The sequence below is a fragment of the Macaca nemestrina genome, chromosome 1 (assembly GCF_043159975.1).
Source record: "Macaca nemestrina isolate mMacNem1 chromosome 1, mMacNem.hap1, whole genome shotgun sequence".
Lineage (NCBI taxonomy): Eukaryota > Metazoa > Chordata > Mammalia > Primates > Cercopithecidae > Macaca > Macaca nemestrina.
In genome coordinates, this window is record NC_092125.1 from 62,624,738 (window position 1) to 62,645,962 (window position 21,225).

A 21,225-nucleotide genomic window follows, 5' to 3' on the forward strand; every position below is an offset into this window, starting at 1 on the left:
TAGTCACCCAGGAGGCTTCCTCAAGAAGCCCCTAGCAAGGCCTGTAGCCCAGCCCTAGGGAGAAGGAAGTGAGGGGGAGGGAGAGCTGGTGCATGACGGGTTTCTGCCTGAGAAGTCTGCTCAGGGCAGCCTGGGAGGCCATACCGGGGAACGAGGCTTCAGCTCAGATGGAGATTCGGCCGGCATGTGGTTCCAACAGCTGTTTCTGGGGGGAGTCTAGCTCTGGCCTGTGCACATCGCAACGCCTCACATCTCTCATCCAACCCACCGGCTACTCTCAAGTCTTCCCTGCCTCTTGGGGCAGATGACAGCAACTGAGCTCCTCGTTTGAATATCCAGACTGTTTCCTCTGGTTGACCCTCTCTTGTTAGCCTTGCTCCCCTGGGTGTGCATGGGCGGCGGGGGGCGGGGGTGCACAGGGGGGAGGGCAGCAGTGGGAACAGTTGGCATGTGAGGCCCTGGCTCTGCCAAGTGCGTGCCTGTGTCCCAGTCAAAACAATAGTACCACTGTCAGCAATTAACCCACAAGAGAGAGAAGGAGAGAGAGAGGAAGAAAAAAAGAGAGAGAGACAGTGGGGGGAGGGAAGAGAAGGCAAGACAGGGAGAGAGGGAGAGAACAGAGTGGTCACTGAAGGCCACTGTCATGCCCTTTCTGTACCACTCACTGGCACCATAAGAAAACAAAAGCCACTTACGTTTGCCCGGCTGGCAGGCCCTGGTGGCATCGCCCGATGCTGGCTGGGGGAGTCTGCCGGGCAGAGGCTGGCAGCGGGGGTATCAGGCTGGCATTCGGAGCCAGCCATTTCCAGAGCTGGCTCCGCTGGCCTGGGATAAGGAGGTTCCCTCCGGCTGGAAGCCCGACGAAAGCGGGGCGGTGGTATAGGCCGAGGGCCCAAGGGGTCCCCCCTCCCAGCAGGCTGAGCCCCTGCAACAAGCCGAGCCGGGGAGGACCAAGGCCGCATTTCCCCACTCAGAACTGGCAAGAGCTTTTTGCTTTGTGCCCGCTTCTTCAAGGAGATTCTGGGCTGAGCTCTGTCTCAGAACTCTGATGACATGCAGGGGATGGGGAAGGGGAAGGGTGAGGGAGTGGGGGAGGCAGGAGAGAGAAGGAGTGACAGAGGTGACCACCTACCAGGGTGCCCTGACTCAGTGAGCAGGCCCAGCCCGGTGTGAGGAACTCAGAGCTAGGAACAGGAATCTCCCAGTCCCTATAAATAGCGGGAACAGCCCCACCTCTCAGAGCAAGGCCTTTAAAAATCCTTGAGCTCTAGGGATGGGATGTGGCTTATCCCAGGAGCTGATTCTGCTTTTGGGGGCCTCTCTTAGCAGAAGCAGAGGAAGGAAGAACTGTGTAGCTCTTCAGAGTTGGGAAGGTTCCCAAAGGCTAGACACAAGGTGGGAAAACCCCAGTGCCCCTTAAACAATGGCTAAGGAGGAAACCGGGACGGAATGAAGCAGAATGCTAAGCTGTCACAGAAGGCATCAGCAGCCAGGGGCATTGGCTCACACCTGTAATCCCAGCACTTTGGGAGGCCAAAGTGGACAGATCACCTGAGGTCAGGAGTTCGACACCAGCCTGGCCAATGTGGTGAAACCCCATCTCTACTAAAAATACAAAAATTAGCTAGGCATGGTGGCGGGTGCCTGTAATCCCAGCTACTTGGGAGGCTGAGGCAGGAGAATCTTTTGAACCCGGGAAGCGGAGACTGCAGTGAGCCGAGATCATGCCACTGCACTCCAGCCTGGGCGACAGAGCGAGACTCCATCTCAAAAAAAAGGTATCAGCCATGGGGGTGTCACTTGTCTCTTGACTCCTTGCAGCCAGGGTTTCCAGCGACCAAGGATGAAACACAAAGAGGCCTTCTGGTCCCACCCAGGAGATGCTGCTGAAGCTCCCCTAAACCAGAAAAAAGATCAGAGCTGCCCTGGTACCTGCCTGGGGGCTTTGACCTAGATAGTTCGCTATTTTACACTATGTACTGATAAAAATAAAATTATTTGTCATACTGCATATTTTTTCTAAATATTTTCATTGTGAGAACAGAATGGGTAGAGATGAATAACGCAAGGGTTGCACAACAATGTGAATGTCATCAGTGCCACTGACTGCACACTTACACATGGTTACGGTGGCGAATTTTACGTTATATATATTTTATCACAATAAAGAAAAGAGCAGAGAGAGAGAGGAGAGAGAGAGAGAAAGGGAGAAGGAGAGGAGAGAGAGGGCTTAGGAATGAGAGAGGCCAGGCTGAATGCTGGCCCTGCTATTGCTTGCTGTGTGGCTTTGGACTATCAGGAAGGGTTGTTGTGGAGATCTGGACCAGGGTCTGGCATTCAGTGGGCACTAAACAAGTGGTTACTATTGTGAATGATCTTCATCGCCACGCAGCGTTTTTGGCAGAGCAGGGTCTCAGAGCAAGCGGAAGCAACTTGCTCCGGTCCAGAGGGCCATTCAGCCAGTCAATAATGAATCCCCTAACTCCCAATTCAGTCCTTACATCAGGAAGCAGGCACACGCTAGGAACCAGGATTTCCAAATGCCTGCCCCAGAAGGACCATTTTGGCCAAGATACATGAAACCTGGCCCTGAGAAGGAGCCCTCCCTCTACTGGTATCCACCCCAAATCAAGCCTCCCTTGGACCTCCCCTACCAGAGCCAGGGTCCCAGTGGCAGAAAAAGAGGGTAGGAGAGGCCTAAAGGGGTAAGGACTTGGCAGAATTGGATGTAGAACAGCAGAGAGACTAGTCCCTGTTTCTGAAGGACATGGAGAAAGGAAGGCAGAAGAAACACAAGAAGGTGCTCACCGGGGCTGCAGAAATCCGGCGGTTCTTGCCAGGCGTCGTATTCTTTCGGTTGCCGTAGCGGGAGGCGTAGGTGCGGGGGGGCACCTGAGGGGGCATAGTCTTGCTCCTGGCCACGGGTTTTCCAGAGGTGTCTTTGCTGAAGTCCAGGGGCCCTCGGCCCTCCTTCCAGCCCCTGGTGGCATCCCGCAGCATCTCCGCATCATAGGTCGATTTCAAGTTGAGCCTAGTAATTGCATCATTGATACCATCATAGTCCACAGACCCCAGTAGGCGCCCCTGACCCCCACCTCCCGGCACCTCTTCCTCTTCTAGGATCCGATGCTCTAGCAGTTTGCCCGGCAACTGTTCGACCAATGAGAAAGTGTTGATGTCATTGGGCTGGGAGATCTTGGAGGATGAGGGGGACCCCTTTCTGGGAGGCAGGGGAGGGGTATCCCAGATAGAAGCTCGGGGAGGCAGAGGAGGTGGGGATAGTTTCTTGCAAGAGCCCTCTATGTCCCCTGGTCCCGGGGATGAAGAAACTCCCCCATCTGAACCATCAAAAATGTAAAGGTAGTCTCCAGACAGGGAGCCTTTGGGCCAGGGATCTGGGCCAGGCTGGGGCCCTTGGGAGGTAGAGTGGTTGGGCAGCCCTTCCTGTGGGGAGAGTGAGTTGTAGTTGAGGGCAGGATCAGAGCCAGAGAGACCGCGTAACAGCTTGAGGTCGGTCCGCCTTCCTGCCGGCTTGCTGTAGAAGTCTACCCCAGGCTCATCCCAGCTGATGAGAGAGGGGTCTGCGTTCTGCTTGGCTCTGTTCTCCTCCTTGTCATGCCGGAGCCGGGACAGGGCATCATACTCCATCTGCAGGGCTTCCGCCATCGCCAGCTCTTTGCGGCTGATGCCCACCGACTCCAGGGACTTCCAGTGTTCCCCATTGCCCTGAGTCGAAGACATGGCGAGGATGGGGGACACAGGTGACAAAGAAGTCTCTACTTCCTGCCAACGTCAGTTCTGGAGGGTTGTGACATGCTGTCTGGGCATCTGCAGGGGTAAAAATATCAATCAGTCACAAAGAGAGATTTACTAATAATCCAATTTAGGTGACATAATCTGGGCCAGTGCCTGTTTCTTTGGTGTGTACAACTAATGGAAAGCATAGAAAGACAGAGGAAAAAAGGGATACCAAGACAACTTTACCTATTTATTATATCCAACTACCCATCCATTCATCTCTACATGCCTCATCTCTGTGCCCTAATCCCTATACTCACCTCTGTCATTTGTGCCCCAAAAACAGAAAGGCATCTCTTTTTTTTTTTTTTTTTTTTTTTTGAGACGGAGTCTCACTCTGTCACCCAGGCTGGAGTGCAATGGTGCGACCTCGGCTCACTGCAACCTCCGCCTCCCAGGTTCAAGTGATTCTCCTGCCTCAGCCTCCCCAGTAGCTAGGATTACAGGCACCCACCACCGTGTCTAGCTAATTTTTGTATTTTTAGTACAGACGGGTGTTTGTCATGTTGGCCAGGCTTGTTTCGAACTCCTGACCTCAGGTGATCCACTCGCCTCGGCCTCCCAAAGTGCTGGGATTACAGGCGTGAGCCACCACACCCAGCCAAGAGGCACCTTCTATTACCCAAGAAGAAGAGATGGAAGCAAACCTTCTCCAGTCAATTTGAAGAGGACAGCTTTCACACACTACTGGTGGGGACTGTAAAATGGTACAACCACTCTGGGAAACAGACAGCTTCTCAAAAAGGTAAACACACACCTAACATAGGATTCAACTATCACTCCTACTTATCCAAGAAAAATAAAAGCATATGTCCATACAAAGACTTGCTCATGAATATCCACAGCAGCTTTATTTGTAATATCCCAAAATGTCCATCAACAGTGAATGGATATTTTAAAATGTGATGTCTATACAATTGAATACTACTTGGCAATAAAAAGGAATGAATTATTGACAAAGGCAATAACATGGATAATCTTAAAATAGCTTTGCTGAGTAAAAGATGCCAGAAAAAACAGTATGAGTATGTAAGATCCATTTATATAAAATTCTGGAAAATGCAAACTGATCTATAATGACAGCAGATCAGCGGTATCTGGGGGACAGAGTGGAAAAAGGGGTGGATTACAAAGGGACACAAGAGAACCTTTGGAGGTGTTTATTATCTTGATTGTGGTCATGGCATCATTGGTATACTCACATGTCAAAACTTATTAAACTATACACTTTCAATATGCATATTTTATTATATGTCAATTACACCTCAATAAAACTATAAATGAAAAGTACAAGAGAACCCTGTTAAACGGACCTTGTAATTACTCAGCTTGCACTAGGATCCTCCCCAAATACAGCAATATATAAAAGAAAACAAAGCTTGCCAACAGGTGAGACCCGGCTACCTGATCTCATACAGGTGTGCCAAAATATTGATTTCCCCGCCTGCCCCCCGCCCCCCCGCAGCCCTCAGAAGGCCACACAGGATCTCCAGGCCAGTGCTTCCACTTACTTCAGTGCTGGTATCCTTTTCTCTAGAAGCCATGATGTGAACAGAGTTGAGAAGCACTCAACAAATGGTGGTAATGACAAGGTCAGTCTGGCCCAGTGGTTCTCAACCCCAGCTGCAACATTAGCAACACTGGGGGAACTTTTAAAAAGTACTGAAGGCCCGCCGGGTGCGGTGGCTCACGCCTATAATCCCAGCACTTTGGGAGGCTGAGGCAGACGGATCACCTGAGGTCAGGAGTTCGAGACCAGCCTGGCTAACATGCAAATACAAAAAATTAGCCAGGCGTGGTGGCATCCATCTGTAATCCCAGCTACTCAGGAGGCTGAGGCAGGAGAATCACTTGAACCCAGGAGGCAGAGGTTGCAGTGAGCTGAGATTGCATCATTGCATTCCAGCTTGGGCAACAAGAGCAAAACTTTGTCTAAAAAAAAAAAAAAGTACTCGGGCCGGGCGCGGTGGCTCAAGCCTGTAATCCCAGCACTTTGGGAGGCCGAGACGGGAGGATCACAAGGTCAGGAGATCGAGACCATCCTGGCTAACATGGTGAAACCCCATCTCTACTAAAAAAATACAAAAAACTAGCCGGGCGAGGTGGTGGACGCCTGTAGTCCCAGCTACTCGGGAGGCTGAGGCAGGAGAATGGCGTGAACCCGGGAGGTGGAGCTTGCAGTGAGCTGAGATCCGGCCACTGCACTCCAGCTTGGGTGACAGAGTGAGACTCCGTCTCAAAAAAAAAAAAAAAAAAAAAAGTACTCAAGCCCGAACACTCTCAAGAGATTCTGATTTAATTGATCTGCAGTAGGGTAATGGTATTTTTAAAAAACTCCCCAGGAGATTCTAATGTGTAGCCCAACCTGAGAACTGTGAATCTATGAATGTGTGTTTGTGATTAGGTTGGGGGAGACCAGTGTGAAGTACTCACTTCTGACTCTTAGCATCAGCAGCCAAAAGGTTGACAGTTCCATAAAAATTATCAAAAAATGTTCATTCTCTTGTACTGCTTCACCCAACAGGTAACAAACATGAAATTACTCCTCATGATTAGAATGTTGAAAACATCAATAGGAAAAAGACTCAGATAGATTCTTGGGTGGCAAGTTGCTTAGATTCAAAATAAGTTAGGACAAAGTTATCCCTTTCCCTGGGGTGCCCTCCCAGGACCCTGGTACATCTGTCAGGTATAGGCACAGGACCCTGGTCTGAAGGGTTCTGGCTCAGTGAATCTGACAACTATTGCACTTAGGAATTAGTTCACCAAGGAGAGACCGGCCCAAGCCCAGCCTCAGGGTATCTAAAGCAGTTCACTGTTAACTTAATTTCTCTGCCTTTCCACAGCTCCTTACAGATCACTTTTTATCCACAGTGGGTATAAGGGAGTCTTGCTATTTGAAATTCAAAGGAGTAGCATAAGCAGATGGAGATATCCAGAACCTAGCTGCCTGGAGCTGGGAGACTGGTCCCAGGAAAAGGAGGGCCTAGTGCCTTACAGATAGAAGACACCAGATAAATGCTCAAAGTTGGATTGGGCTTAGGCATGTTAATCCAGAGAATGATTGTGTATTTTCAGTGCTGAGCTAGGACAAGCAGAGTATTAAGATTTGCCTTAGCAGGCACTATTGTGAGGAGGAAAATTCAGGCCATTGGAAATAATCTTTTTCAACTTCCAGCCTCTCTTCCAACGCTCACTTATGCACACTTGCACTCAGCTTCACTTTCTTCCTTTTGGCCCAGGGGAAGCAGATTCCTGCCTCCTGCTGAGGCACAACCCTCTTCTGCTCTTGCCCCATCCATTTCATCTCTAGGATAATGCTCCATGGATTTCCCCTCCCTCTCCTGTATCTTCAATCTCTTCTCCTTAACGTGGTTTTTCTCTTCAGCACATAAACATGCCTCATCTAATCTTAACAAGAAAGGAAAAATCCCACACCCTAAAACACCTCACCCTTAACCTTTTTTTTTTTTTTTTTTTTAAGATGGAGTTTTGCTTTGTTGCCCAGGCTGGAGTACAACGGCATGATCTGGGCTCACTGCAACCTCTGCCTCTCAAGTTCAAGTGATTCTCCTACCTCAGCCTCCTGAGTAGCTGGGATTACAGGCATGCGCCACCACGTCCAGCTAATTTTGTATTTTTAGTAGAGACAGGGTTTCTCCATGTTGGTCAGGCTAGTCGCGAACTCCCAACCTCAGGTGATCCACCTGCCTCAGCCTCCCAAAGTGCTGGGATTACAGGAGTGAGCCACTGTACCCGGCTCCCCTTAACTTTTTTGTCCTCTCTGTTCATCCTTCCGTTCTCAGCCAAGCTTCCAGAGAGTGGACTGCACCTGATATTTCCAAATTCTCCCTTCCCATTTACTCTTTAACTCACTGTAATCTGGTGTCTGCCCCCTACATCCCACTAAAACTGCTCCTGCAACAATGCCTGGGCTGCCCAGTTCGGTAGCCATTTCCACCTGCCTGGACACTGCTGCTGTATTTGGCTCTACAAACCATTCCCTTCTTCCTTAAACCCCCTCCCCCTGGCTTTCACGAAGATATTTTTTTCTTGTTCTCCATCTCCTCCTTCTTTGTCTTCCTCTTCCTTTGTCCACCCCTGAAATGTTGGTGTTGGCTCAGGATTCTATTCTCAGCTTACTGTTAACTCTACCCCCTCTGCTCGGGCAATCTCATCTATTCTTGTTTCCTATCCATACTACTCACATGTTAATGAATCCAAATATGTATCTCTCCTTCAAGTTTATATGCCCACTCATATCTCAAAATCCAAATGTCCAAAACTCAACTATCATCTTCTTTCCTCCCCACAATCTGCTCCTTGCTCCTGGTTCCCCATTGTGGTGAATGGCACCACCCAGTCCCCGAAGCCGAAATCCTGCAGTCATCCTAGAGTCCCCCTTCCTTTCACTCCTCTCTCCAATTGCCAAGGCATGCCACCTTTTCCTCCTTAATACTTCCCAAAGCTAATCTTTCCTTCTATCCTAACTGTGGTTGCCCTAATTCAGGCCCTTATCTTCTCTCATTTGGGCTAATACAATGGCCTCCTAATAGTCCTTCCCCCTACTAACCTTGGCCTCTTCAAGGCTTTTTCACAGAACATCCTGAGGGCTCTTCCTAAAATGTAAATCTCATCACCTCGCTTCCTGCTTAAGATCCTTCAAAGGCTCTCTGGTTTCTCATAAGACTCTCTCCTGCTCTGCTCTCCCTCTCATCTCCAACCATTCATGACCATGTCTGTGATACCTCTGTGATTTGGTTCAAGTTGTTCCAAATTGCTAGTTGCTATTGGCTCCCAATAGCAACCAGTGTATATTTCAAATACAGGCTTAAGACATTTTGTTCAAAATTACATGCTTATGGATCTATCACCCCTACTATGTTCCTCAAGTTCCAAATTCCCATCATTTCCACCAAGCTTGAACTGGAACATCAGGGCAGAACCTTCTGGGAGGTGGGGAATTTTCAGACATGGAGATGGGTGGTCAGGATGTAACGGGTGTGCTCCTTAGTATCCTTCAAACACAGGACTGGGTTTTGGAACTAACCAGGTTGGATTGGCATCTGTAAGACAGGTGCAAGGATGACAAGAAAACCACACATAGGGCCTTCCAGCTCTGAGATTCCTTGATTCCAACGTACCAGTTCCTTAGGTCAAATCTCTGAGAGGACTCCAAAGTTACAGGAAAGAGAAGGAAAGGGTGATCCCAGGGTGATTCAAGCAGGCGCTGTTCCTGAAGCTCTTCCCAGACTGGAATTCAGACGGAGGAAAGGCGAGCTACCCGTCTCTAACCACCATCCTCCTGGCTCTGGGACAGGCCGCCACTAGACTGTCTCAGCCACACAGGGAAGGAAGCCCAGCTCTCTCACAGATCTCACGCCCGGGGCCACACTGGCAATGCTCCTCCCAAAGGCTCAGCACTCAGCTCACTATGATGCTGAGAGGTGGCAGTGAGGAAACAGGACAAACAGCATCCCTCACAGGACCAGGAGGGCCACCCCCAAGGTGAAGTGAAGGTTCAGAGAGCAGCAGCCAGACACAAGGGAACTCCAGAGACGGAAAGGCAGGAGCAACCAGTCCCAACGACCTTGAAACACAGCGAGCTGGCTTCCTCTAAAAATTCAAGCCCTAGATTTCATTTTCCAGGACTAGAGGACACGCAGAAAGTATTTTAGGAATCAGGGTTTCATGTTTCCTGCCTCCCCCCTTCCCCAATTCGGTTCTCTCTCTGTCAGGTTCTACATTAGAAATTGCTCTAGGGCCAGGCGTGGTGGCTCATGTCTGTAATCCCAACACTTTGGGAAGCTGAGGTGGGAGGATTGCTTGAGCCCAGGGTTCAAGACCATCCTTTAGGGGGAAAAAATTAGCTGGGTGCGGTGGCATGCACCTGTAGTCCCAGCTACTTGGAAGGGTGAAGTGGATGGATTGCTTGAGCCTGGGAGTTTGAGGCTACAGTGAGCCATGATCATGCCATCGCACTCCAGTCTGAGTGACAGAGACCCTGTCTCAAATAAAATAAATAAAATAAAATAAAAATAAAGAGTGCTCTATTCCCTTAGTCTTCAAGGGCTACTAGGGATTCTGTATAAAAACAAATCGCCACATCGGTCCCTTGAAAGAGGAGGGGTAGATCAGGGCCTGCATCTCTGCTACTCTGCAGCCCATCCAGGGAGAGATGGCTGGGGCCAGTGCCACAATGTCACACAACTCCAGGGGGCACCCCACACATTGTATTCTGTGTGAATGACAACCCCTGACCACAAAAAATAAAACCATGTGAATGGTGCCTCCTGGAGTTATACACCTTGGTGGTTCAGGCTGCGTTCTCTCCTAATGTCCACCTCCTAGAAAACAGATGGAAATCGTCCAGAAGGTCTGTTACAGCCAGTTTTCTTTCACCACCTGCCTGCAATAACTGTTAACATTTCCCCACATTTGCTCTCTTTCTTGTTCTACTTTACCATTTGAAAGTAAGATGCCCTTTGCAAAGTGTGTGTAAGAAACACTTTGCCTCTAAAAACTTCAGTCTGAATCTCTGAGAGCAAGGGCATTCTCCTATGTAAACACAATGCCATGAGCACACCTACAAAACTTAACGTTGACAACAATAATATCATCTAATGCACACTGCACATTTGAGTGACTGCAATTGTCTGTCATCTGGGAAGCTTTAAAAATATACACATTCCCGGCCTCTCCTCTGGAGGTTCTGACTCAGTAGGGTGAGTGCCTGGATGCTGGATGCTTCAAAAGCCCCTAAAGTGATTCGAATGTGCAGCCACATTTGACCCCACAGAAGAGGGTTTCAGAACTCTCAGGAAGACAAGAGGACCTGGGTAGAGGCACCCCAAAAAGCACCAGTCAGCTGATGAAACAAGAGGATATGCCTATGGCCAAGCAGGTCGGTGCCAGGGTCTGAGTTGCACCAGGCACCAAACTCAGTCTCACAGCTGCCCACAGATGGCTGAGGGCTGGCCAGGGAGGAAATGGGGTCAGGACAGAGTGACACAATGGTTCAGAGTCAAAGGGTGGAAAGAAAGGAGAGGGCACTCCCTCCAGTGGAGCTGGCTCTGTTTAGTCCCTGTGCCAGAGTGGGAGGAGCCCAGGGGCCACCACTGGAGCCAGTGGGTGGTGAGGGTTCCTGCTGTCTTGCTGGAAGGCACCCTAACAGAATGGTTCTGCTTGGGACTGGGAGAATCTAGAGGGGTCTGGGTCATCACTTCCCCATACCCTGAGCCATAGATTGGATCCCAATGGGTGTTGAGTACGAGCTACATACCAGGCACATACATATCTAAAGACTAGAAGTATTCAGATGACTATGGCACAATTCCAGGGAGCTTACAATCTAGCAAAGGTGGCAGACACATACATAAAGAATCCAATCCCCTCTTGGGGTGTAAAGCAGGAAGTAAGAAGGTACTGCATTTCTTGGACCACCTTCAGTGGGCAGGGAAAATAGAAAGCTCTCAAGCAAGGTGGTGAAGAATAGGCAGGGTTTCAAGCCCCCAGTCTTGGGCATCCTGATTTTCAGTAGATTTTACTAAGGGAAGAGAGTCAGCTCTAGGACTTCCCCAGGAAGGGACCCTCAGCACCTCCCCTAAGGGCAGGTAGGGTCAGGGAGTCAGAAGCCATAAGGACTTAAACCCTTTGGTGTCCAGGTTTTTCTCTTCAGAGAGGACCTCCACTTCTGTCCATCCTCCAGCACCCACACTCACCCATACCCCCAATCCCACTGGCTTTGCAGCCAGGGACGCTGCCCTGCATCTCACTCCACACACGTGCCACTGGCTCCACCTGCCCCTCCCACAGCCCGGCTCTAACAGGGAACATCAACACACTCTGCCAGGAATCCGACTCCTCCAGCAGGGAGATGTATTAAGGTCAAGCAGGCCAGCTCCCAGCCTCCAACAGATGTGCATCTGATCCCTGTTTCCTTATGGAAAACCCACAGGTTGTCTACAGCTCTATAAGCTTCTTTGATGGCAGGTCTATTATGGAATCACATACACCAATAAGGTATTTCTCTGCATTAGAGTGCGTGCCCTCTGAGTACCTCTCATTTAGTTTCAAATGTGAGAAGACAGAAAATAACAGTTTGTGTTTTCTTCCCACTTATACATCCCCTCTCTAGTGACCTCTATAGCTAAACTAAAGCAGCCCCACACAGTCTGGCATTTCCTACCAGGACTTACTCTCCATCCTTCTACTCCCTGGGCATACCATACCCTGGACTCTCCATTAATTTGAAGCCAAAGTGCACAAAAGAGTTTAGTGAAAGTCCTTCTGGGTCCTAGACAAGCAGAGGGACAGGAGCTTGGAGCCTGTGGGTCACAGCTACATAAAATCAGGTCTGCATGCACTGCTGACTCCAATTCAGAGACCCCGATTCTAGCTCAGAAACCATTTGGCCTCATGCACACACATAGAATCCTTGGAGATCATAGCTCCTGCCACATACCCTGTAGACTGTGGGCTCTGCGTATGAGGAGAGACCAGGATGGAAGAGGTGAGGCAGCTTGTGGCTCCTCTAAAAACTTTCCTTCCTCTAGAGCTGGCAATTTTGATTGCAGGGCCAGGGACCAGAAGCTGGCAATCAACTGAATGGAACATTTGGCAAAGACGGAAGAAAAGCCTTGGCAGTACGTGTATTTCTAACCCAGGAATCATCCCAGGAGCCAGAGCAGCCACATCTCTGTCTGGTTCCTACTTCCTGCTTCCTCCTCCCCTCTTCCCTCACCCAAGAACCAATCCTTCCCATCCAGTTCACCCCAGGTTCCCTCTAAGGGCATAGTAGTTATGAGGGACTCCTCCAGCTTTCTTGGCCTTCCGGAGAAAGGTAGGGGGACAGGAAAGGTCCTAGGATGACCTCCCCTGACCAACCTTGGCTTCCAGCTGAGGAGACCACTGAGGGAACTTCTTTACACACAACTTTCACAGCAGCCCATCCCGTATCAGAAAAACAGCCACAGAATTTCCAAAAAGCAACACCTAGGAAACCCTAAATGCTCTGAAAATACTGTAGATGCTGCGAAGTAGAAAAGAAGCTCCTCTGAAAGAGGACACAGAAAATGGGTGGAGTTGGAGACGAAGACACAGTAGCTCTCTTTAGGCCTGGCCTTCCCTATCTACCACCTTTCTCAGCTTTGCCTCAACACAGCATTTGCTTCCTATAAACTGAGGTCTCCTGCAAGGCCCAGATTGTCACCACTGTCACCTCCAACCTCAGTTCAGCTTCCTTAGCTCATGCCCTTGGGAATCCAGTTCTGCAGGATTCGTTTCTGTGTGGGTGGGGAAAAGTCCCTGGAGGATGCCAGCCTGTTCAGCAGAGTCCATAGAGCAAGTCCCAGCTGTTCCCATCCAGCCAGGGCACCAAAGTGAGGAAACAACATACCAACAAGGCTCTGCTCTGCCGGAGGGCTCATCAGAGAGAGGACAGGAGAGGCCATGACAGAGGAGCTGCCTCCCCAAGTCCTCTGCACTGGGCTCGGTGGGGCCGGGCTAACCCAATTGGGTCTGCAAGGAGCAAGGAGGCAGTGCGGAGGCGTGCTTCAAATGAGGGCCCAGTCCCACTGCAAGGGGATGAGGATGTATGTCGGGGTAACTGCAGAGGCACCGGACTGACCAGAGGGCACTGAATAATGTCAGTGAGACCATCCTCCAGAAGGAAGACATCCTTCCTGGGGGCTGACACTTTCTTTTTGAGCGAGTGTCTCTAATTCATTCAATTATAATAATTGTTAGGGTGCTTTCTGGTCGCACCTTTCTCAGACGTCCAAAATGCTCTCTCACGTCTTGATGACAGGGTCCTCCTTTCTGTCCCCGATGAGAGGGAGGACCACTAAGGCTAAGTGGCTTTGTACTGTGTCTCCCACTGGAGCTGCTCCAGAGTCATGAAAAGATTGTAGACCCGATGAAGGGAGGCTAGCATGGTGGGAATACTCAGAAACACTCTTGGCCCCAGCCTTGTGCTCTCCCCTGCAAGTATACACTCAGCACAGATATGCCAGAGCCCCAGTACCCAGAAGGATCACACACATAAGAGTAGAGGAGGCAGGGCCAGCAGCTCCCAGGTGGTGGTGCTGTCTGTAGGGAGGACAGGGGTGACTGCCTGTAAGCCTGGGTGCAGGAGCCAATGGGCAGGGCCAGGCTGTGTGGGTGGGGGGCTGCCGGCAGCTGACAGCCACCTGCTCAGCTCTGAGGAGGGCCAAAGGAAGTCAAGCAGAAAAAGGCAGAGCCAGCCATCCATGGGAACCAGCTAAGGCGCCGACCAGCCCCCACGCCACGCTTCTTTCCTCCCTTGGGATAGGAAGGCTCTCCACCACGTGCCCACAGCCCGGCCCACTATCCCTGTGCCATCATGGTGTTCCTCAACCAGCAAGCTAGACTCAGAGTCTAATGATAAAGCAGGATATCTTCAGGTAATGCTAACTCTTCAAATATCAAGGCAATCCCTAATAGATTACAGTCACTCTCAGGGACCTGAAGCCATAGGGATCACACAAACCGTGTGTAACCCCCAACCCCTCCTCACACTTTTCCCCCTGCACCCCACACACATATCTACGTCTCCCCACTACATACACACTGCACACTCCCATGCTTATCCCATACCCCTCACACCCTCCCCATACATACCCCCTACTCTCCCCCCACACACAACCTCCTGCTCACTCACTCCCTCACCAGCTCTCCCAGGAGAAGAAAAGAGAGGAAGCTGGCCTAGACCCATAAGATCACACTCTTTTTTCTTTTTTTTTGAGACGGAGTCTCGCTCTGTCGCCCAGGCTGGAGTGCAGTGGCGTGATTTTTTGTATTTTTAGTAGACACGGGGTTTCACCATGTTAGACTGGATGGTCTCGATCTCCTGACCTCGTGATCCACCCGCCTGGGCCTCCCAAAGTGCTGGGATTACAGGCGTGAGCCACCGCGCCGAGGTCACATTCTTAGTGTCACTGACAAAGAAGTCTGAGAAAAAAGGTTAAACCCAGAAGAAAAAGGAAAACAGGCCCTCTCAGCACCAGGGGGCAGCTCCGGCCCTTCCCCAAGCAGGCTCTTCCTTCTCTGCATTCCAGCAGGCTGGGGGCACCCAGGCAAAGAGAATGCCATGGAAGGAGCCCCAGGCAGAAGAGCTTCACAAGAGCCCTCTCCCAAATGCCCCCAGGCCTGCTGGCAGGCTCCCCAAGGGTGGCTGGTCATTCCCTAAATCAGGAAGGTGTAAAGAAGCCCTGGGGTCCCCACAGACCAGGGTAGGAAAGGAAAGGGACACCGGCTTTCAAGCAGTTCCAGTCTTTCAATCCAGAGAAAAGCAGAAAAATGAAACACCCCTAAACATCTGATACTCATTTACACAGGGGTGTGAGAGGCCAAGGTGTTAGTCCTTCCCAGGGACATTTGCATTAAAAAGCAGAGTCTGAGGAGGAGAGCGCCCAACCCGACAGGCCCTGGAAATGGTAAGACTTCTATTTTCCCAGGGAGGAATGAGCCATGAAAAGACGGGGTGCTCTCTAGTGTTTGGCCCCATGGGTCCATGGCCTCCCCCTGGTCTCAGCTCCTGAGTCTAGGAACCTCTTGCCCCTCTAGAGTACAGTCCCCACAATGCTGCCCCTTTAAGGCAATGACCCCTCCAACCCCTGGCCTTGGCTATTCTTAGCCCAGGTTGATCCAGGTGGCCATGGTCCTCTGCCTATAGCCATGCAGTTCCCAAGCTGGGAGCCTCCATTCTTCCTGGTAGCAGGCCAGAAGGATATCCTGCTCCAGGGTCAGTCAGGGACACTGAACCCAGCGGGGAGACCAAGGATTCTACTTTAGCCAGGTCAAAGGGGAAACCCTACTCAGGGTACAAGGCCTTAAAAGAGAACTGAAGGCTGGGCGTGGTGGCTCATGCCTGTAATCCCAGCACTTTGGGAGGCCGAGGCGGGCAGATTGAGGTCAGGAGTTCGAGACCAGCCTGGGCAACATGGTGAAACCCCATTTCCACCAAAAATACAAAAATTAGCTGGTTGTGGTGGCAGGTGCCTGTAACCCCAGCTACTTGGGAGGCTGAGGCAGGAGAGTTGCTTGAACCCGGGAAGCAGAGGCTGCAGTGAGCCGAAATTGTGCCACTGCACTACACTCCTTCTTAAAAAAAAAAAAAAAAAAAAAAAAACTGAGAAACAAGATACTCTCCAAGATAGCCTGTGGTGTCCCAGAATCCTCAAACCACAGGAAGGATACCTAGATGGGGGGAATGGGAAGAAGGCAGTGGTCCTGATGGTGCCAGACCACAGGGGATCCCAGCAGGACTGCCCATGTCAGCCTGGTCACCCTAGACATGTTGCAGCAGTAGGCTTCAGTTTCCCCTTAGCCCTGGTCACCTGCACATACAGCCTGGTATGGACTCCCCATCCCCTATTTCCCATTTGTACCTAACTCTTAGGGCCTCAAAGCCATGGTTACCATGGGGGTGGTAACCATTGGGGGTGCCTTTCTCTTCCTCCTGCTTTCTCTCTCTTCTGCTTCCATCTGAATTCAAGATCCTCAGAAAGGCCAGGCACAGTGGCTCACACCTGCAATCCCAGAATTTTGGGAGGCTGAAGCAGGATGATCGCTTGAGCCCAGAAGTTTGAGGCCAGCCTGGGAAACACAGTGAGACTCCACCTTTACAAAAAACACAAAAATTAGCTGGGTGTAGTGGCATGTCCCAGTAGTCCCAGCTACTTGGGAGGCTGAAATAGGAGGATCAACTGAGCCATGATTGAGACACTGCACTCCAGCCTGGGTGACAGAGGGAGACCCTGTCTCAAAAAAAAAAAAAAAAAAAAAAAAAAAGATCTTCAGAAGCCCTCCCTGGTCAAGCCTTCCAGTATCTCCCTACTTTTATTCTCAGTGTCTCCTTAATACCCTAATACTCCGTGTTTCACACTGATAAAAATGGTGGCCCTGTCGCCTGGGGAACAAGAGCAACACTTTTGCCTTAGACATTAACTGACCATTTTTGCATCTCTGTGCATGGAGTGGTTATGGGTCATGGAGATTTTGAAAAAATAAAGTGACTTTAGCGAGGCAGAGGAGTACAGAGCAAAGAATCGTATCAATTAGTTTTGATATTGCTTTGTACATGCCCTGATGCCTTTCTCCGATCTCTTATCCCCCAGTTTGCACAGGAAGGTCCCAAGGGAGACAGATCTCCCTAAGACAGAACCTAAGTCTACACTAAGCAAAGGGGACGCTCAGCAGAAGGGTGAATGACCCGGCACAGTATAGCACACTCACATTCCACCAGCCCCTTGCCCATGTGACCCTCGCCCAGGGTCTCCCAGGGTAGCAACAGTCAGAAGTCATTCCCAGCAGATATTCACTGACTGCTTCAGCTGGATGAGCGGCCAGGGTGTGACTGTGCAAGCTTCCTGTGCCAACAATCTGCAGGAACTGTGTCAAAACACCTTTCCCGTGTAGGTGCCATTTCAAAGTCTGTGAAACTAGTACTGTCGCAACAGGAGTGAGGGAATTACACTTTGTGCTGGTGAAAGGGAAAGAGAAGGGAGGCAGAGAAGTGGGGAGACAGGAGGGAAGACTACCTGCATATGAGCATCACAGAAATAGAAGGAAGGAAACATACCTTTTTTCCCCCCTCTGGTATTTTGTACCAGGTACTGTCTTATTTAGTCCTCACAACAATCCTTAAATGTGGATGTTATTATCCTTCTTTTATGGAAGAGGAAAGTAGAAAACAGGAAAGGGATGTAATAATTGGCCCAAAGGTCACACAACTTGTAAATGATAGAATCAAGAGTTAAACCGAAATGTGTGTGACCCCAAACTTCATAGTCTTTTTCCCATCCTGTTGTGGAAACCCAGGCACATCACATTTGATTAAGTGTTTAAGCTGATGTTGGTGATTATTCTGGAACACCTCTATGCTCTCCACACCCCCATCCCAGGACATTTCACTCTCCCAGGCCACTCAAAATAATAAACATAAAAATAAATAAACAAGCAAAGCGAACAAACACACCCCACGGTTTGGTAGAGGAGAGAACCAATGAGCAACGGGGATTGTGTGAAGTCATACAGCTCGTCAGTGATAGACGTGAGATCAGAAGTGGGAGTTCAGGTCCTTAGACTTCCTCTCAAGTGCTCTTCCCAGGCTGAGCCATAACCAGTCTCTTTTTTTTTTTTTTTTTTTTTTTTTTAATTTTAAGAGACAAGGTCTCACTCTGCCATCCAGGTTGGAGTGAAGTGGTGTGATCACGGATCACTGCAGCCTTGACCTCCCAGTCTCAAGCAATCCTCCCACTCCAGTTTCACAAGTGGCTGGAATTACAGAGGTAAAGCCATTGTACCCAACTGTCTCTCCCACTCTTAAAATCCTTCAGGAGAGGAAATCCCCCAGCCTTCCTGATCTAATCTATTGGTCCATTCCTTTCCAAGCCTCTGATGACTTTCATTAAGTGAAATAACCTAGCCGGGCGCGGTGGCTCAAGCCTGTAATCTCAGCACTTGGGGAGGCCGAGACAGGCGGATCACAAGGTCAGGAGATCGAGACCATCCTGGCTAACACGGTGAAACCCCGTCTCTACTAAAAAATACAAAAAACTAGCCGGGCGCGGTGGCGGGCGCCTATAGTCCCAGCTACTCGGGAGGCTGAGGCAGGAGAATGGCGTGAACCCGGGAGGCGGAGCTTGCAGTGAGCTGAGATCCAGCCACTGCACTCCAGCCTGGGCAGCAGAGCGAGACTCCGTCTCAAAAAAAAAAAAAAAAAAAAGTGAAATAACCTATAAAAAGCATATATTGGGCACCAAAAATTTTGTTATTCCTTTCTTTTACCTCAATGATCATTCTCTTACCTGAAAAATTATTTTATTGGGCACTAAAAAAAATTATGATTCCTTTTTCTCACCTGAATGATTGAGACAGACCACTAACTAGTCTGTTTTCTTGCTGACCCCCCTAAAGTTTCTGCCCTCCACTGCCAGGATAATCTTCCTACAGGGCAGCTCTGATCAGATCATGTCATTCTTCTTTCCTTTTTTTTTTTTTTTTTTTTGAGACAGGGTCTTGCTCTGTCACCCAGACTGGAGTGCAGTGGCAGGATCTTGGCTCACTGCAACTTCCACCTCCCAGGCCCAAGCGATCCTCCCATCCTAGCCTCCTGAGAAGCTGAGACTACAGACGTGGTTGCCACCACACCTGGCTAACTTTTTGTCTTTTTGGTAGAGATGGGGTTTCACCATGTTGCCTAGGCTGATTTCGAACTCAAGTGATCTGCCCACCCTGGCCTCCCAAAGTGCTGGGATTACAGGCGTGAGCCTCCGCACCCTTTTATTCATGGGGGATGTGTGATGGCTTTAATATAAGAGCAGTACCTGCACATCCCCCATGAATGAAAGTGACTTTGCTCTTTTCAACATTGTTATCATTTTTAATGTGCTCTACTGCATTTATGTGCATTCTGCTTTGGATTATCCCTACTAATGATTAGAATAAAAATAATAGCTTTTATTTGTATAGGTATTTATAGTTACAAAGCACTTTTATAGACATTAGCCCACTAATCTTAAGAATAAGGCCAGGCATGGTGGCTCATGCCTGTAATCCCAGCACTTTGGGAGGCCGAGGTGGGCAGATCACCAGAGGTCGGGAGTTCAAGATCAGCCTGGCTAACATGGTGAAATCCCGTCTCTATTAAATATACAAAGTTAGCTGGGCGTGGTGGTGCACACCGGTAATCCCAGCTACTCGGGAGGCTGAGGTAGGGGAATCGCTTGAACCTGGGAGGCAGAGGTTGCAGTGAGCTGGGATGGTGCCACTGCACTCCAGCCTGGGTGACAGAGTGAGACTCAGTCTCAAAAAAAATAAAAAGAATAAAGACAGCTGGGTGCGGTGGCTCACGCCTGTAGTCCCAGCACTTTGGGAGGCTGAGGCAGATAGATCATCTGAGGTAGGGAGTTCAAGAATAGCCTGGCCAACATGGTGAAACCCTGTCTCTACAAAAATACAAAAAGTAGCCAGGCATGATGGCAGGTGCCTGTAATCCCAGCTACTTGGGAGGTGGAGGCAGGAGAATGGCTTCATCCTGGGGGACAGAGGTTGCAGTGACCCAAGATTGCACCATTGCACTCCAGCCTGGATGACTGAGGGAGACTCCATCCCAAAAAAGAAAAGAAAAAGATTACCTCTTATTTATTTATTAACACAGTTACCAACACATCTTTTAAGTAACATCCTTCATTTTTTGTTTGGTTTTTTGTTTGTTTTTGAGATAGAGTCTCGCTCTGTCACCCAGGCTGGAGTGCAGTGGTGCAATCTCCACTCACTGCAACCTCCACCTCCTGGATTCAAGCAATTATCCTGCCTCAGCCTCCATAGTAGCTGGGGTTACAGGCACATGCCACCAGGCCCCGTTAATTTTTGTATTTTCAGTAGAGACGCGGTTTCATTATGTTAGCCAGGCTGGGCTTGAACTCCTGACCTCAGGTGATTCGCCCTTCTCAGCTTCCCAAAGTGCTGGTACAGGCGTGAGCCACTGCACCCAGCCTTCTTTGTTTTTTAAAGAGACAAGGTCTCACTCTGTTGCCCAGGCTGGTTGTGCAGTGGCTCAATCATAGCTCACTGTAACCTCAAACTCCTCAGGTCAAGTGATCCTCCCACGTCAGCCTCTGAAGTAGCTAGGACTACAGGTGCACACCACCATGCCTGGCTGATTTTTCAACTTTTGTACAGATAAATCTCGTTTCATTGCTCAAGCTGAACATTCTTACTTTTATCATTTCAACATGTACCTACAAACACCTCATTACGTACAAAACATTCTTTTCCACTAAGCCTTTAAACCGCATGGATTACCTCGTATTTATCTTTGTCTCCCCCAGGATGCTTAGCACAATGTTTTACACGAAGTACATGCTCAGTACAGAACCGTTAATACTGTGTTCTCAGTGTGGTCTGACCAACCCAGAGGAGACGAGTTAACAGCTCCTCGTCATACGATCAGAGGTTCGGAGGCTGTTTGAGGAAGGCAAAATTGTGATGTATTTTTCCAGGTAGACACCCCATAGTATTTATCAGATTCTTAGAGTCTAGAGATCTCCAAAACAATAAACACCACAGTTCTAGTTTCTATAATCTCTAGGAAATGCTGCCTAAGACTGTATATATATAACTCTTGGGGCACCTTATCACAATCGATTCATATTGAGCTTATAGGATGACCCCATTCCATGAAGAAACTCATCCATTTACCTGCATTTTGGGTAGGAGCAGGGGTACGATGTGATTCCTTCAAGGTCAGGGACCACACTCAATTCAAGGTTGTATTCCTAGAATTTAGCACAAAACTGCTCTTGAGGAATAATAATTACAAGAACCATGAGCTGCTGAGTCACCATTTATATGCATCAGGCACTGCTCTAAGTAGTTCAATAATTGACTCATTTCATTTTA

The 21,225-nt window shown here is 49.5% G+C and overlaps 1 protein-coding gene across 3 annotated transcripts in view; it reads right to left on the minus strand.

Moving 5' to 3' along the window:
• The window catches only part of LOC105484797 (phosphatidylinositol-4-phosphate 3-kinase catalytic subunit type 2 beta), a 71,647-nt gene that overhangs the window by 43,522 nt on the left and 6,900 nt on the right, over positions 1–21,225 (minus strand). For 2 of the 3 annotated variants that reach the window (XM_011746768.3, XM_011746765.3), the window contains exon 2: positions 2,809–3,828. In XM_011746768.3, coding sequence (XP_011745070.2) covers positions 2,809–3,741 — 933 coding nt within the window. In that variant the 5' untranslated portion in view covers positions 3,742–3,828. Of the gene's footprint in view, positions 1–695; positions 1,274–2,808; positions 3,829–21,225 lie in introns of those variants that run through there. The other variant, XM_011746769.2, reaches the window with a different exon arrangement.